General features: G+C 42.9%; 1 protein-coding gene across 1 annotated transcript in view; it reads right to left on the bottom strand.

Annotated features, from left to right (window-relative positions):
- Positions 1 to 1,264: 1,264 nt before the first annotated feature.
- dgat2 (diacylglycerol O-acyltransferase 2) overlaps positions 1,265 to 18,288 on the bottom strand; it is a 67,417-nt gene continuing 50,393 nt past the window's right edge. The window contains exons 6-8 of the mRNA XM_043692484.1: positions 11,963 to 12,137; positions 9,177 to 9,379; positions 1,265 to 3,525 (exon numbers count right to left, since the gene is read on the bottom strand). Of these exons, the coding sequence (XP_043548419.1) occupies positions 3,371 to 3,525; positions 9,177 to 9,379; positions 11,963 to 12,137 (533 nt within the window). The 3' untranslated portion in view covers positions 1,265 to 3,370. The remainder of the gene's footprint in view (positions 3,526 to 9,176; positions 9,380 to 11,962; positions 12,138 to 18,288) is intronic.

Here is an 18,288-nt window from a genome sequence, read left to right as displayed (position 1 = left end):
TTAAAAAAAAAGGCATGAAAGGGTGATGGAGGGGGGAAAAGGGGGTTAGGAATGTGGAGTTACAATCAGGCAAAGCCATGATCATTTTGCATGATGGAGCAGACTTGAGACCAAATGGCCACCTTCTGTTCCTGAGTTGGATATTCATAAATAACATGGGAGCACCAACCAGCCCCGTTCTGAATTCAGTTGTGTGCAGAAACGGAATTACAGGATTGTTACAGCGCAGAAAGAGGCTAGTCAGCCCATTGTGCCTGTACTGGCTCTTTAGGGTCAATCTCTTACCTCCCCCACCACCTCCCCCCATATTCCTGCACCCATTTCTATCTAAATAACCATCCAATGCCCTCCGACTGCCTCAGTTAAACCTGTCCCCACCACATTGCCAGGCAGTGCATCCCACACCCTAACTACTCGCCGGGTGCAAAAGTATTTTCTCACTTCACCCTGGCTTCTTTTGCACACTATTTTGTTGTTCAGGTTATAGTCCAACAGGTTTATTTGGAAGCACTAGCTTTCAGAGCGCTGCTCCTTCATCAGGCGATTGTGGAGAGTAAGATTGTAAGACAGAATTTATAGCAAAAGTTCCCAGTGTGATATAACTGAAATTATATATTGAAAAAGATCCTAATTGTTTGTGAAGTCTCTCATCTTTTAGAATGACCATGTTAGCATCAGTTTTTTCATATATAAATCGCAAAACTTTTTTTAAAAAAACGTTACATTCTCAAGCGCACTTTAACAATTGGTGTTGAACCTGTTGAACTATAACCTGGTGTTGTGTGATTTCTAACTTTGTACACCCCAGTCCAACACCAGCATCTCCAAATCATGTCTTTTGTTCTTCAGCCTTTTACAAGCAGGAACAGCTTCTCCCTATCCACTCTATCTAGCCCACTCATGATTTGAAAACCTCCATCAAATCTTCCCTTAGCCGCCTTCTCTCCCAGGAGATTCGACGTTTCGGGCACAGGCCCGAAACGTCGAATCCCAGCATCTCCAAATCATGTCTTTTGTTCTTCAGCCTTTTACAAGCAGGAACAGCTTCTCCCTATCCACTCTATCCAGCCCACTCACGATTTGAAAACCTCCATCAAATCTTCCCTTAGCCTTCTTCTCTCCCAGGAGAACACTCCCAATTGCTTTCATCCAACATTGACTGCTTCGTTAACTAAGGAACTTGTCAATGCTGTTTTCTTGGTCATTAACATGAATTCTCTTCAAAACTTGAACTCAAGCACCAGCTAACATTAACTAGGCTTGCTTTTTTTTAAAAAAAACACTTTTATTTTGACTCCACAATATGGTACAAAAGTCTGTTTTGTCAACTTGTGGTGTTAACTGTGGAGGGAGTGGGGTGGGGAAAAGAGGTTAAGACAAGATGGGGGAAAAGTGGTGAAAGGCAAGAGCAGAAAAATATTGAAACTGTTTGAACACCGGGCACCACAAAGCAGGGTCTTTCACCTGTTTCCAAATCACCACAGTCACTCAGAAACCAATTTTATACAGTTCATTTAAAATTAAAGTTAAAAAAGATGTTACAATATGGCTTTGCTTCAAATAGCAAGCTGTAATCAAATTGTCGTAAAAAGTATTTTAAAAGCTTGTTGGAATGTCTCCATTGGTGCTTTGTTAAACTCTTGTGAGAAACATAGTGCAAATTTGAATCAATTGGCTCCTTCTATCAAATTGCTTCTGAGGGAGAGAGAAAAGAGGGAGAGAGAAAAAAAAAGAAAAAAGAAAGAAAGAGAGAAAAAGAGTGCAAGAAAGAGAAAGCGAGAAAGAGAAAGCGAGAAAGAAAAAGAGTTCAGCTCTATTTTTGTTCCCCCTCTGACCTAAATGTTCTCTCTCCCCTCTTGTTTTCACCATGAACATAGCTACTCATTCTGTGTTATTCCAAACACAGGTCAATCCAGGGGCGCCCCATGTCCGGGTGCAGTTGGTGAGAGAATCACAGCTCAGTCATTTCCCATTGAGACAGTCATGGCAACTGCAGCACCTCCTGCTGGCTGCACAAACAGAAGGCAGCTACTGACAACAGCAACTTGAAGGCAAGAAACTAAGGGCAGCACAAGACAATCAGCGATTGCTGGAGAAACACAGCAGGTCAGGCAGCATCTGTGAAGCGAAAACAGAGCTGTGCTCTCCGGCCAGCATTTCTGTCTCAGGCCTGCTGCAGTGCTCCAGGTGAGGCTGACTCTGCAGGACAGAGAAACAACATCTCATCTTCCACTTGGGGAATCTGCAGCCTTCTGGATTCTATATCAAGTTTAATAATTTTAGAACATGAAGACATTTTTTAATGTCTATTACCCCAGATTCTGTCATAAAATGGGGTGCCTTCAGCTCAATGAACCCATTTTCACCCAATTACATTCACCCACCCATAATGACCTATTTAGCTTCTCTTGTTCCCCGACTTATGATCACTAATCCCTTTATCTACCAACTGTTATCCTCACCTTCTGTCTCTCTCTGGGCTCCCTATCCACTCACTCCTTTTATCCACTATCTTCAGCATGCATACCATCTTTCCCCTAGCTACCTGCAGTTCTGAAGAGTCATCAGTGAACTCAAAACGTTAACTTTCTCTTTCCACAGATGCTGCCACAACCACAGGGTTTCTCCGGCAATTTGTTTCAGACATCCAAGAGTCCCCAGTTCTGTGTTTGGGATCAGAATAATCTGTTTTCTTTTCGTTCTCCTGCAGGCTTGCAGATTAACCATCGCCATCCTGGTCTGACCTTGACTTGTGTTTGAAGCCAGATTCGCAAAAGATCCCAGTCAGGAGTCCACGCGTTTTGGCAGAGCTGTAGAAGTTATCTTATTGCACAATTACCACGTCATAGCGCTAATTGTCATTCTAACACTGAACCTGATCAAGCAACACACTTCTCCCATACACGAAAAAGTCTGTTTTCCCTCCCTTCCAATTACAAAAGGGCTGCTATATAAATTCAACAAAATAGCCAAGGTACAAAAAGCTATCAGATAATCAAATACATTGGCATTTTTGCATTGGTTGTGCATTTTAAACATTTCTCCCACTTATTGTTCAAAAACCAAATATCGATTTGTTACTAATCCTGTTATATAAAAAGAGATTAAACAGGTGTCGTTAGATTATATATAATTTTAAAATCACCAGCAAGTTAAGATGTTAAATTTGGCAAGAATGTTCCTTGATGAAAATAATTTTCTTTTTTTGTAGCTGTTGTTTTTAAAAAAGATTTCCTTTCGATATTCAGTAGTCCAGGTGTGGCAGAATTTTAGTAAGTTTTGAACTTTAGTGGTGAAACTGCTGAAAGGGCTCCTCATCTTCCAGACGGATCCCAACAAATGGCCACCAGGTGTTTGCAACAAAAGTGCCTTAAATCACTTCCAGCCGATCCATTTCGCTGCAGCCAAACTTGGTCTTGTACTTATTGAACAGTTTGATGAGGGAGCAGATGTACATGTTGTGATAGCTGTCCACCTCCTCAGGACTAGGGTTCTCAATCCGTGGAACTGTAATTGGTTCCCCAACTGCAAGAAAAAGAAAAGGATGTTTGATCAGCCTTGCCAAAGAGAGAGCCAGCACTTGCATTAATACAGTGCCTCACGTGATTGCAGGACTGTCCACAAACCCACTCGGCAGACAAATGAAACCGTTCTGAAGACTAAATAAATTGTAAAACGGTAACTAATGTAAGACAGGAACATAAATAGGAGAAAGTGAGTCAAGAGTGTGGTGCTGGAAAAACACAGCAAGTCAAGCAGCATCCAAGGAGCAGGAGAGTTGACATTTCAGGCATCAGCCCTTCATCAGGAACATAAATAGACCATTCAGCCCCTTGAGCCTGTTCTACTACTCAACGAGATCATGACTAATCTGTGGCCTAACTCCATACACCGGCCTTTGGCCCATATCCCTTAATACCATTGCTTAATAAAAAAAGGTAAGATTTATAATTAACAACTGATCTAGCATCACCTGCCAGTTGGAAGAGAGTTCCAAATCTCTACCAAACCTTGCGTGTGTACAAGTGCTTCCTAACATCACTCTTGAATGGTCTCGACCTAATTCTCAGAATATTCCCCAGTTATAGAGTTGTACAGCACAGAAACAGACCCTTCAGACCAACTCGTCCATGCTAAATAGATATCCCTAATTAATCTAATCCTATTTGCCAGCATTTGGCCCAAATCCCTCTAAACTCTTCCTATCTATATACCCATCCAGCTGCCTTTTAAATGTTGTAATTGCACCCACTTCCACCACTTCCTCTAGCAGCTCATTTCTAGAATCTTCTCAATTTAACTGCTGAAGTCCAAGTAACAAAACATGGTCTCCTTCACTGTCATCTGATTAATGTAATAAATAAATTCGCTGTTGTTTGTATGTAACATGATTCCACAATGACAATGTGATAATAGGCAGATTATCTATTTTAATTAATTCTTTCATTCAACAAGATCATGGTTTAAATGTGAACTAACTCCACGTTCCTACTTTTCTGCAGTACACCTTGTTGATGGTACATACTGCTAGTACTGCATGTCAGTGATGGAGGAGTGGATGTTTGCGGATGTGATGCCAATCAAGCGTGCTGCTTTGTCCTGGATGGTGTCCAGCTTCATGAGTGTTGTTAGGGCTGTAATCGTTGGGCAAGTGGGGAGCATTTCATCACATTTCTGACTTGTGCCTTGCAGTTGGTGGACAGGGAGAAAGTGAGGACTGAGAGCTACGCACTGCAGGATTCCTAGTCTCTGATCTATTCTTGTAGCCACTGTATGTATAAGATGTGCCGACCTAATTTTCTGGTCAATATTGATAATGGGGGGGGGTGAGTGGTATTCAGTGATGGTAACACCACTGAATGTCAAGTCACAATGATTAGATTCTCTCCTATTGGAGATGGTCATTGCCCAACATGAGTGTTACTTGCCATCTGTCAGCCCAAACCAGCAATGGCGGAACTCCAGCAGCCACCATCTTTGTGTCAGGTATGACTCCAACCAGCAGATGGTTTACCCCCAAATCCAAATTGACTCTAGTTTTACTAGAATTCCTGAGCACTGTCCGATGCTCACTGGATGTCAAGGGCAGTCACTCACAGAATTCAAATTCCACTAGTGGCTGCAATGGGATTTGAACCTGTGTCAGCAGAGATTAGCCTGGGTTTCTGCACCAGTGATAGTAGCATTGCACCACTGTGTTCCACCATCTCATCTTATCTCACCTCTAGAATTGAGCTCTTTTGTCCATGTATGAACCAAGGCTGTAATGAGGTCAGGAGCTGAGTGGCCCTGGTGGCGTCTCTCAGCAGATTATAGCTGGATAGCACCATCGATCACACCTTCCATCACTTTAATCTAACACAACTGAAAGTTACAAACCTCTACCCCTTCAGCATTATAAGTGTTTCATAAATTTCACCTTTGAAAGAACCACCTTTAATTTTTAGGTTTTAAACATGGCCTTAAAGTCCAACTCACAGAAACAGTTTCTCCTAATTTGTTTCCCTTTTTGCTCCCAATTATCTCTTGAAAACTTCAACCAAATCCTAGTTCAATCTTCCAAATTCTGAGGAATACAACCTAACTGTTTAACTGCTGCTGGCAGTTAATCCCTTAGCATTGCTCATTATGACCACAGTATGACCTACCCTCCAAAACCAATCTCTGTCCTGAGCCTCGGGGGTGCCTCTGGTGTAATGTGCTGTAGCCAGGGCTTGGTATGGTTGAAGCGTTACTTTGGGAATAGTCACAGTTCAGGAGCTTCCATGCATCTGCTGGCTTCCAATTGTCACCAAACACCTCCCCCCCACCAAGTTGTGGAACTTGCTGTACACAATCTTTCACAATTTGCAAAAGACACAAAAGTTGGCAACTTTGAAATCTGGAGTGGGCAGTGCACAATTTCAAGAAAAATGTGGATAGGTTGGTGGAGTGGATGGTCAGATGGCAATTGCAGCTTAATGTAGAGAAGTGAGGTGATTCTGCAGTCTTTCCAGAAAAACAGAAGAGATTACAAACCAAAAAGGACCACCTAAAAGGTGATGGTGCAGGGGGTAGGGATTCAGATACCTGGATAATTGGGCTCATTCTGGGGTAGGTGGGACCTCTACAAACAGGATGGTCTACATCTGAACCAGAGGGGTACCAATATCCTGGGGTTGGGAGATGGTTTGCTAGTGCTCTTCGAGAAGATTTAAACTAATTTAAACTAATTCAGCAGAGGGAATGGGAACCTGAATTGTAGCTCCAGTGTATAGGAGGTTGAGAGTAGAGGGATCAGAAATGAGGTTTCAAGGTCACAAGAGTGCACTGGCAGACAGGAAGGCTGTTTGACGTGTGTCTATTAAACGTCAGTAGCATTCGGAATAAGGTGGGTGAACCTGCAGCATGGGTTGGTACCTGGGATTTCAATGTTGTGGCCATTTTGGAGACATGGATAGAGCAGGGACAGGATTGGTTGTTGCAGGTTCCAGGATTTAGATGTTACAGTAAGAACAAAGAAGATGGTAAAGCAGGGCGCGGTGTGGCATCGTTAGTCAAGGACAGCATGACAGTGGCAAAAGGGATGTTTGAGGATTCATTTACTGATGTAGTATGGGCTCAGGTTAGAAACAGGAAAGGAGGTCACCCTGTTGGGAGTTTTCTATAGGCCTCCCAATAGTACCAGAGATGTAGAAGAAAGGATTGTAAAGGGGATTCTGGATAGGAGTGAAAGTAACAGTGTAGTTGTTATGGGGGCCTTTAACTTTCCAAATATTGACTGGAAATACTATAGTTCAAGTACTTTAGATAGGTCAGCTTTTGTCCAATGTGTGCAGAAGGGTTTCTGACAGTATGTAAACAGGCCAACAAGGGGCGAGGCCACATTAGATTTGGTACTGGGTAATGTACCTAGCCAGGTGTTCGAGTTGGAGGTAGGTGAGCACTTTGGTGATAATGATCACAATTCGGTTACATTTACTGTAGCAATGGATAGGGATAGGTATATACCACAGGGCAAGAGCTATAACTGGGGCAAAGGCAATTATGATGCCATTAGACAAGATTTAGGGTGCATAGGATGGGCACAGTTGAAATGTGGAGCTTGTTCAAGGAACAGCTATGGAGTGTCCTTGATAAGTATGTACCTGTCAGGCAGGGAGGAAGTGGTCAAGTGAGGGAACTGTAAAGGCTTATGTTCAGATGAGACGTGAAGGCTCTATTAGGGCATTTGAGAGTTACAAGTTAGCCAGAAAGGACCTAAAGAGAGAACTAAGAGGAGCCAGGAGGGGACACGAGAAGTCGTTGGCAGATAGGATCAAGGAAAACCCTAAAGCTTTCTATAGGTGTATCAGGATTAAAAGATGACTAGAGTAAGATTAGGGCCATAAAGGACAGTAGTGGGAAGTTGTGTGTGGAGTCCAAGGAGATAGGAGAAGCGCTAAACAAATATTTTTGTGTCGGTATTCACACTGGAAAAGGACAATGTTATCGAAGAGAATAAGAAGGTACATGCTATTAGACTAGATGGGATTGAGGTTCACAAGGAGGAGGTGTTAGCAATTCTGGCAAGTGTGAAAATAGATAAGATCCCTGGGCAAGGTGGGATTTATCCTAGGATTCTCTGGGAAGCTAGGCAGGCGATCTTTGGCTTTGCTCTTAATGTCATTATTGTCTACAGGAATAGTGCCAGAAGACTTGAGGATAGCAAATGGTGTCCCCTTGTTCAAGAAGGGGAGTAGGGACAAGCCTGATAATTATAGACCAGTGAGCCTTACTTTTGCTCTGGGTAAAAAGATAGGATTTATAATCATCTAGAAAGGAATAGGTTGATTAGGGAGAGTCAGCATGGTTTTGTGAAGCTTAAATCATGCCTCACAAACCTTATTGAGCTCTTTGAAAAATCTGACCAAACAGGGGGAGGAGGGTAATGCGGTTGATGTGGTGTACATGGATTTCAGTAAGGCATTTTTTAAGGTTCCTCACAGTAGGCTATTGCAGAAAATATGGAGGCATGGAATTGCGGGTGATTTAGCAGTTTGGATCAGAAATTGGCTGGTTGAAAGACGACAGCAGGTGGTGGTTGATGGGAAATATTCATCCTGGAATTCAGTTACTAGCAGTGTACTGCAAGGATCTGTTTGAGGGCCATTGCTGTTTGTCATTTTTATCAATGACCTGGATGAGGCCGTAGAAGGATGGGTTAGTAAATTTGTGGATGATACTAAGGTCGGTGGAGTTGTGGACAGTGCCAAAAGATGTTGCAGGTTACAGAGGAACATAGATAAGCTGCAGAGCTGGGCTGAGGGGGCAAATGGAGTTTAATGTGGAAAAGTGTGAAGTGATTCACTTTGGAAGGAATAATAGGAATAAAGAGTACTGGGCTAATGGTAAGATTCTTGGTAGTGTAGATGAGCAGAAAAGGTCTCAGTGTCCATGTACATAGATTCCCAAAACTTCACCCAGGTTGATAGGGTTGTTAAGACGACATTTGGTGTGTTAGCTTTTATTGGTAGAGGGATTGAGTTTTGGAACCATGAGATCATGTTGAAGCTGTACAAAATTCTGGTATGGCCACACTTGGAGTATTGCGTATGGTTCTGGTCACCGCATTATGGGAAGGATGTGGAAGCTTTGGAAAGGGTTCAGACAAGATTTACTAGGATGCTGCCTGGTATGGAGGAAAGTTCTAATGAGGAAAGGCTGAGGACTTGAGGCTGTTTACATTAGACAGAAGATGATGAGAGATGACTTAATTGAGAAATAAGATAATCCGAGGGTTAGATAGGGTAGACAGCGAGAACTACTTTCTTCAGATGGCGATGGCTAGCATGAGGGGACATAGTTTCTTTACTCAGGGGCATGGAATGGCCAGCCTGCAACAGTAGTAGACTCACCTACTTTAAGAGCATTTAACTGGTCATTGGATGGACTTATGGATGAAAATGGAAAAGTGTAGGATCGATGGGCTTCAGATTGGTTCCACACAGGTCTTCGCAACATCTGAGGGCCGAAGGGCCTGTACTGCTGTAATATTCTATGTTGTATTGGCCTGTGGTTTATGGATTACTAATCCAGTGACATTACCACCACCTCCTCAGTACAACGATAGCGTGAATCTTTATTAATAGTTCAGTGATTTTCATCCCTGTTATTCTGCATTTATTAAAGCACTATCTGGAGGGAAAGAAACCTACCCACAGTGTTGATGGGCTTGGCGTAAGGCACGAGACCCCAGGAGTTGCTCGAGAAAAACCCACGGCCTTGGAAAACCAAGGGGGCAAATCCAATCAGCTTCTGGAATCTTTTCTGTATCGCTCTCATCAAACTGCCTTCCTTGAAGATAACCTGACGGTAAACTTCATTCTCACCAAAAGTGTAAACAGGGACCAAATCGGCTCTGTCAAGGGAGGGGGTGGGAAAGAATATTTTAGAAAATTATCATTTACAATCATAGAATCCCCACAATGTGGATATAGGCCTTGCAGCCAATTATGTCCACACTGACCCTCTAAAGAGCAACCCACCCAGATCCACAACCCCTACCCTATTCCTGTAGCCCTGTATTTCCCACGGCCAATCCACCTAACCTGGACAGCCTTGGACTGTGGGAGAAAACCGGAGCACCTGAAGGAAACCCACGCAGACATGTGGAGAGTGTGCAAACTCCACACGAACAGTAGCGCAAGACTGGAATTGAACCTGGGTCCTAGCGCTGTGAGGCAGCAGTGCTAACCACTGTACAGCCCAATAATGCCCCTCTCAATAACCCCCTTTAAAGATAATTACTTATTCTAAACCATTCCAGAGAAGAGAAAAATGATCAAAATAAGCTCGGCACACAGCCACATCTTTATACTTTCATGTAGTATGGCCAACATTTAACGATTGCCCTTAAACAGAGTGGTTTGGTCGACCATTTCAGACAACAGTTAAGAATCGTTGCTATGGGTCTGGAGTCACATATAGGCTGAACTGAGTAAGGAGGGCAGACCTCCTTTCTAAACGGCATTAGTGAACATTTTTATAACAATCAGCAATGGTTGCTATTAGGTTAGTTTTAATTCCAGAATCTTTAAATTATTACATTCAAATTTCACCACCTGCCATGGTGGGATCTGAACCCATGTTCCCAAAATGTTAGGAATGTCAGATTATGAGCCAGATATTACTACTTGGCTACAGCCTTCCCTCATTAGAGGGAGGTAGTCAGAGAGTCTGATCAATGAATAGGGCTGAAGAGAGCATCTTAAAGACATTTCTCTCACATTCATCTAATCTCAATAAAGGAAGATTATATCTACTTGCAGAAGCATTGGAGAAACTCGGCAGGTCTGTCAGCATCTGTGGAGAGGGCCGTATGACTCAAAGTTCTGGAGAAGAGTCATATCAGACTTGAAACATTGTTTTTCCCACCACAAATGCTGCCAGGCTTGTTGCGTTTCTAGTGAACTTTCTGTTTTTATTTCAGATTTCTGGCATCTGCAATATTTTGCTTTTATTGTATCGGTTTGCTCTGATTTTGGTCTTCCCCATTAGATGGCAGTACTATGTAAGTCAGATCCCTGATTTAACTCTGAAATAACTGCACAGAGGCTGGTATCCCGTCACCCATTATTTACATAATGTGGAAGTGCCGGTGTTGGACTGGGGTGGACAAAGTTAAAAATCACACAGCACCAGGTTATAGTGCAACACGTTTATTTGGAAGCACTAGCTTTCAGAGTACTGCTCTTTCACCAGTTGGTTGGGGAACCAGACCATAAGACACAGAATTTATAGCAAAAGGGTTACAGTGTCATGGAGCTGTAGTGATATATTAAACAAATTTAGATTAATTCTATCTCAACTCCAAGTTTCTAGTCAACGGACTCCTTCCAGTTTCTTTGCTAGAGGCGATGGAAACATTCCTTCCAAGTCTGCTGACATGAGCCTTTCACAAATCTGAGAGCTTAAACCTTCTCAGTTTTAATAACCTGCAAAATTCTCAACCGGATTTGGAGGCTTTACAAATTAAACCCTTCCGAAATGATTCTCTTAGGCTGCACTGACCTTACTGGAGGTGCAGAACTAAATGTTTGTACAGTCATACAACATGGAAACACATCCTTCACTCCAACTGGCCCACTCCGATGTTCCCAACTAAACTAGTCCCACCTAGCTGTGCTTGGCTCATATCTCCCCAAACCTCTCTTATTCGTGTACTTGTTTAAATATCTTTTAAACGTTGTAACTGTACCTGCAGCCACAACTTTTTTTTGAAGTTCATTCTACACACAAACCAACCACTGCGTAAAAAAAATTGCCCCTCCTGTCTTTTTAAAATTTTTCTCCTCTCATCTTAAAAATATGCCCCCTAGACTTGAAATCCCCAACCTTAGGGTAAAGACACCAGACATTCATCTTACTTATGCCCAAATGATTATATAAACCTCTATGAGGTCACCTCTCAACCTCCCACAACTCCAGTCAAAAAAGGTCCCAGCCTAACCAGCTTCTCCATATAACTCCAACCCTCCAGTACTAGCAACATCCTGGTAAATCTCTTCTGAACCCTCTCCAACTTAATATCCTTCCTGTAGCAGGGTGACCAGAACTGGACACAGCACTCCTGAAGAGGCCTCACCAATGACCTAGCTGTTTGTGAATCAAAGTGAATTTCCTATCCTTCTTGCCAAAGAGGATAAATCAACATTTTGGATTATCTGCCACCTGCCAGTGTCTTGCCCATTGCTAACTCGCCTAGATCTCTTTGTATCCTCCAACTCCCACTTCCAGCTAATGTACCATCCTTACCCTGTCTGGCTTACATGTGACTCCAGAGAAACAGGAATGTGGCTGTCTCCAGATAGAACGGAACACAAATCAGAGAGAGCGAAAGCTCAGGGGGCTGGTGGTTAAGAGGATTGCTGGACCTGTACAATAGTGACCTCATGCCTGTCGTCAGGCATGGGGTCCAACCCAAAAGGAGAGAATTCCTTACCCATTCTGCAGTGCTATCTTCACAAACCCTTTGCGGTTCTTGAGAGTCACCATGTTCCTTCCTGGGTTGCAGTCCAGGGATTCGGCTGCTCCTCCGATTACTATGATGATGGCATTTCCACTGCCATTTTTTGACAGCCTGAAGTCGATAGCATCCCTAGTCACTGGGAAAATACCTGGGGCAGGGTCAGAGATAAGCAGCTGTAAGAAGGTGATCTGCAGTTCAAATATGCACTATCTCCAACTCTTAAAATACACATCAAGGCACTAGTTAGTCCACAGATGGAATACTGTGAAAGGATTTGGGAAAGAAAGATGGACTGCGTTTGAAGATTCACCAGGCTGATCCCAGCTGTAGGAGGAAAGGTTGAGTGGGTTGGGCCTGTACTCACTGCATTTTAAAAGACTTGGAGGTGCCAGTGTTGGACTGGGATGGCCAAAGTTAAAAATTATACAACAGCAGGTTATAGTCCAATAGGTTTATTTGGAAGCACTAGCTTTTAAAAGAATAAGGGTTGACCTGATTGAAACATACAAGACTCTTAGAGAACTTGTCAGGGGAGATGTGGAAAGGTTCTTTCCCCCGTGGAAGAGTCTGGGACCAGAGGGCATCACCTCAGAATAAGGAGGACCCTATTTAGGGCAAAGTAGAGCATGAATTTCTTCTGTCTTAGGGGAGTGAATCTGTGGAATTCTTTACTGCAGAGGGCTGCAAAGGCTGGGTCATTAAGTGCATTCAAGGCTGAAAATGGACAAATTGTTAATCATTAAGGGAATCAAAAATTATGGGGGAAAAAGGCAGGAAAGTGGAGTTGAAGATTATCAGAAGAGCCATGATCTCATCGAATGGTGGAACAGACTCGATGGGCTGAATGGTCTACTTCTGCTCCTATGGCTTAATGTAAGAATGAAATACACACAACACTTAAAGCTCTTGCAGAGGGCTCCTGACCATCTTCTAGCCTGGACACGGGGTCCCAGTGGGGAAATGTTCAGAAACGCTACTTTCAGGAATGAAGTCAGGGTTGGAGTAACTGTGTTCAGTTCTGGGCACTGCACCAAAGGATGTACTAGTCTGGGAAGGGGTGTGCTGCAGATTCCCTGGAACAGTGACAGGGTTAAATTGTATACAGAGCTTCCAGAGAGAAGGCTACATTCACTCAAGGACTGAAGAACAAGGCACGACCCAGCTGTAGTGATTATAACAGGGTCAGATAGCTGGACCTCAGAAGGAGCTCCCTGATTGGACCAGATTAACAGCCCCAATCAGGGAGCCCTGGCTGACTGAAACAAAACAGGTGTGTCAGAGATACTGCTACTCAGAGCTTACTCTGAATGAGGCAGTACGAAAGTCAAGGGATATTCATGTGTAAATAAAAGGTGACCTGGTGATAGATACCTGGAGTGTAGACTTTCAGGTAATCAAAGGGGGATGGGGGGGAAATGGAGCATATTAGAGAAATACACTCCCCTATTGCTGATGGTGGGGAAGGAAGAGTCTTAGTCAATCTAGAGGTTGTTGGATGATCACAGAGCAGTTACCAAGGAGCTGGAGTAAGGAGGACGGCACAGAATGTACAAGCACATGTCAGCAGGAGCAAGCCCAGAACAAGGGGGCATGTAAAATAGGAGCCGCCCCAGAATTTTAAAAGAATATTCTATTTGCAAGTTATTTGCTGCCTTCAATAAATATTTTCTGTTTGAGGTGGTGGTCAATGTCACTTTTTAAAAAAATTAATTCGCAGGATGTGGGGGTTACTGACTGGGCCAACATTTACTGCTCATTAATTGTTGGCAGTAGGGCTACATACATGGTCAATGTATTAATGGTCATTTTCCAAAACTCCAGATTCTGGAATGATTCCTGCAGATTGGAAGCTTGCAAATTGTTACCTGCTTCTTCAGAAAGGAGCAAAGGGAATAAACAGGGAACTAGAGAGCCATCGGCTGTCTGTCAGTAGGAGAGAAAATGTTAGAATCTATTATAAACACACGTGATAAATGGATACTCTGATAAAAATGATCTAATTGGACATAGTGTAGTTTTGAAAATGGAATACCTTTGAGCATGAAGTCTTACCAGAGAAGATCCTGCAAGTCAGCTGTGAAGTTACTATAGTCATAAAATTACTCTGCTTACCAAGATCCATCCCTCTCTTCTTCCAAGGACTTTGTGTGGACAACATTTACAAAAGGATGTTGCCCAGGGTTGGAGGGTTTGAGCTACAGGGAGAGGCTGAATAGCCTGGGACTGTTTTCCCTGGAGCAGCAGAGATTGAGGGGTGACCCTGTAGAGGTTTACAAAATCATCAAGGACGTGGAGAGGGTAAGTAGCTAAAGTCCTTTCCTCCAGGGTAGTGAAGTCTAAAACTAGAGGTCAAAGGTTAAAGGTGAGAGGGGAGAAGATTGAAAAAAGGGACCCAAGGGCCAGCATTTATTGCCCATTCAGAGTTGCCCCTTGAGAATAGACAATAGGTGCAGGAGTAGGGCATTCTGCCCTTCGAGCCAGTACCACCATTCACTATGATCATGGCTGATCATCCTCAATCAGTATCCTGTTCCTGCCTTATCTCCATAACCCTCGATTCCACTATCCTTAAGAGCTCTATCCAACTCTTTCTTGAAAGGTGAGGGTGAACTGCCTTTTTGAATTGCTGCAGTCTATGTGCTGTGGGTTGACCCACAGTGCCCTTAGGGAGGGAATTCCAGGATTTTGACCCAGCGACTGATAGCATGGCAATAAATTTCCAAGTCAGAATGGCAAGAGGCTGTAAAGGGAACTTGCAGGTGGTAGTGTTCCCATGCATCTGCCGTTCTTGTCTTTTCTTTAAATTTTGTTAACGGGATGTGGGCGTCATGAGACCAGCATTTATTGCCCTTATCCAATTGCCAGGAAAGCAGTTAAAGAGTCAAGCACATTGTTGTAGGTATGAAGTCACATTGTTGTAGGTATGGAGTCACAGAGCTTAGACTGGGTAAGAATGGCAGATTTCTTTCCCAAAGGTACATTAGTGAACCAATTGGGTTTTCCGCAAACAATCAGCAATGATTTCACTGTCATCATTAAGACTCTTCGTTTCAGATTTTTATGGAATTCAAATTCTAACATCTGCTTATAGCAGGATTTGAACATGTCTTGGGTCTGCATTGTTAAAACTTGAAAATGTTCAGAAAAGATTTATGAAGTCATGAGGGGCATGGATAGAGTAAATAGTCAAGGTCTTTTTCCCTTGGGTAGGGAAGTCCAAAACTAAAGGGCATAGGTTAAAGGTGAGAGGGGAAAGATTTGAAAGGGACCTAAGGGGCAACTTTTTCCACACAGTGGTGAATGTGTGGAATGAGGTGCCAGAGGAAGTGGTTGAGGCTGGTACAATTACAACATTTAAAAGGCATCTGAATGGGTGTATGAATAGGAAGGGTTTGGAGGGATATGGGCCAAATGCTGGCAAGTGGGACTAGATTAGGTTAGGATATCTGGTTGGCGCTGAGTTGGACTGAGGGATCTGTTTATGTGCTGTATAAATCTCACTAAAAATAATCCAACTAACACCTTTCCAGGTGGCAATAGACCTTTTGGAAGGTTGCAAAGCAGTTGGCAAAAAGAAGGGTATAAGTCAAGGACTTCATTAGCTTATTACAAATTGCCACATTCAAAATAGTGCAGCATAGTCTCATTAGCGAGGGAAGAAAAGTGATCACAAAAATCAATACATTATCAAAATAGTTGGAGATTTTGGACAGGACCTGCAGCCATTCGATTGGATTCCATATCGGGGCAGGGAGTGGCCATGATTCTCAAGTTCATGAAACTGATAAGAGTCATTACATTTGGACATTGCTCTCCAAGACACGTGGAGCTTCAATTACAAATGCCTTCAGGGGAAAGTACCTCTGGTCCCAGGAGAGACATCTCCTGATTAGATTAGATTTTCAAAAGTGTGCGCGCACATGGTCACGTCAGCTACCAAGCTGCTGACATGGTAACGGAGGAGAGCAGAACAAGCAGCAAAAACGTGAATACATTGACCAAAGATGTTTACCAGGATAGAGCATAGAACATTACAGCGCAGTACAGGCCCTTCAGCTCTCGATGTTACCTCAACCTGTGGAACCAATCTGGAGCCGATCTAACCTACACTATTCCATTTTCATCCCGATGTTTATCCAATGACCAACATCCAATGGATGTTGCTGGGTATGGAAAGTTTGAGTTATAAAGAAAGGCTGAATGGGCCAGGACTAGTGTCACTGGAGTATTTGAGGTTGAAAGGTGACCAGAAAAGTTTGTAAAACAATGAGGGGTATAGATAGAGTTAATGGCATTCGTCTTTTCCTTAGGATGGGGGATTTCAAGACTAGGGGCACATTTTTAGGGTGAGAGGAGAAAGATTTTAAGACATATGGGACATTTTTTTTTTAAAAACAGAGGGCGGTTTGCATGAGTTTCCTAAGGAAGTGGTGAATGTGGGTACATTTAGAAGACATGTGAATGAGTACATGAATAGGAAAGGTTTGGAAGGATATGGGGGGGCCAGGATTAGGCAGGTGGGACTAGTTTAGTTTGGACTGGTTGGATAAATAGGTCGGTTTCCGTGCTGTATGACTCTTAAAAAAAGACTTCCCCTCTTCTTCTTGACTTTGTTAATTCACCTTCATTAGATGCACGCAAAATAGAGCTTTTCAGTATCCTCACTTTGTGTTAGAAAGAGCATTCTGTTAGGGTGGGTGTCAGAAAGTCCCCTGGGGCTGACAGGCTGGCGTAAGCTAGGCATAGAGCACATCCCCTTGGACTCTCTTATGAATATGGTGCACCATAAAACTGAGAATTTCTAAGATGTGATGGTTCTTTTTGGACTACCTAGGTACAGATTTGTCCACCATACTAATAAGAGCCTTTGTACAGCCATGACAATTCTCTTTAATTAATCTGATATCCAGAGAAGAGGAACTACGAACATATGAATATGTACAACTGTATCCACTCGATGATAGAGGGCTATTGCTTTGTTTCTCTCAGTTGTGTTATGGTGGTTATTGGTATTGTTAAGATTTTCCATCTTTAGCATAGTTATTTAACTGTGTAATTAGTGGGCTTGTTTTTTGACATTGGTTTGAATTGTTTGGTTTTGTATTTGTCGTAATATTCAAAAGAAAAAACCTTTTTATTTTTAACTAAAAAAGTATTTTAGAAATAAAAAAAATCTTACAGCTCCTTTTCCAAACACAAGCACCAATGCGCACTCATCACTATGAACAACAATGAGCCATCGCTCAGTGTGAATCACGATCATCACAGAATCGGTCGGTGGTAGGTTATGCTGAGAAATAGCTACATTTTGTCGCATCTTTTCTGTCTTGCACTGAACAAGTCAATTCACGAGAAATAGCAAAAAAGGGTAAATATCATCTATACTGAATGACAGGAGATTGCTGGAAAAGTCAATTCTGATTGGTAGTACCACTGCACTGGAGAATGGACAAGGTAATGATGACCGACAGTTAACTGCTGAGCTTTGACTGAGTTTTAAGCAAGGCATATAGGCCTATTGGTCAGCACATCATTCCAAGAAACAAACCAAAAATTGGATGTTGAATTCATTCAGGCACGGTGGCTTAGTGGTTAGCACTGCTGCCTCATGGTGCCAGGGACCCTGGCTCAATTCCAGCCTTAGGGGTATGTGTAGAGTTTGCACATTCTCTCCGTGTCTACGAAGGTTTCCTCCAGGTGCCTAGTTTCCTCCCACAGTCCAAAAATGGGAGGTTAGGTGGACTGGCCATGGGTTATGCAAGTTTACAGGGATGGGAGATGGTGGTGGTGGTTCTGGGTGGGATGCTTTGCGGAAGGTCAGTGTAGACTCAATGGGTCGAATGGCCTGCTTCCACACTGCAGGGATTCTATGATTCTGATGCAGTGGGTCTCACATTCTGTCTGTTTGGTGAGAACAAAACCCTGTCTATTAAAACATGAAGCATCAAATACACTACAACACCCTCTGAAATAACAAACCTAAACAGGTTGCCAGCATTAATTCTTCACACACTCAGGACTGTCCAGAAAATGCTGTCCAATGAGAATCATACTTAAATGTTGGGCACTGTGCTGCAAACTTTGCAAACAGACTAGTTGGGTACAGTCTGAACCCCAGCTTGCTGTTTGTTATGATCCAATCTTAGGGATGTACAAATGGTGTTGAGTTTGGATCCCCACTAAGCCAGCTTTCACAATTATCTTTGTTGGATTGATGAGAAATGTGTCTTCAATTGAAATGACCCCACACTTCCCAGCCCCAGCATATTTCTGATAAATTGATAATGCTTTTGCCACAT

The sequence above is a fragment of the Chiloscyllium plagiosum genome, chromosome 6 (genome assembly GCF_004010195.1).
Source record: "Chiloscyllium plagiosum isolate BGI_BamShark_2017 chromosome 6, ASM401019v2, whole genome shotgun sequence".
In the NCBI taxonomy this organism is placed as follows: domain Eukaryota; kingdom Metazoa; phylum Chordata; class Chondrichthyes; order Orectolobiformes; family Hemiscylliidae; genus Chiloscyllium; species Chiloscyllium plagiosum.
This window is presented reverse-complemented; position numbering and strand designations above follow the sequence as displayed.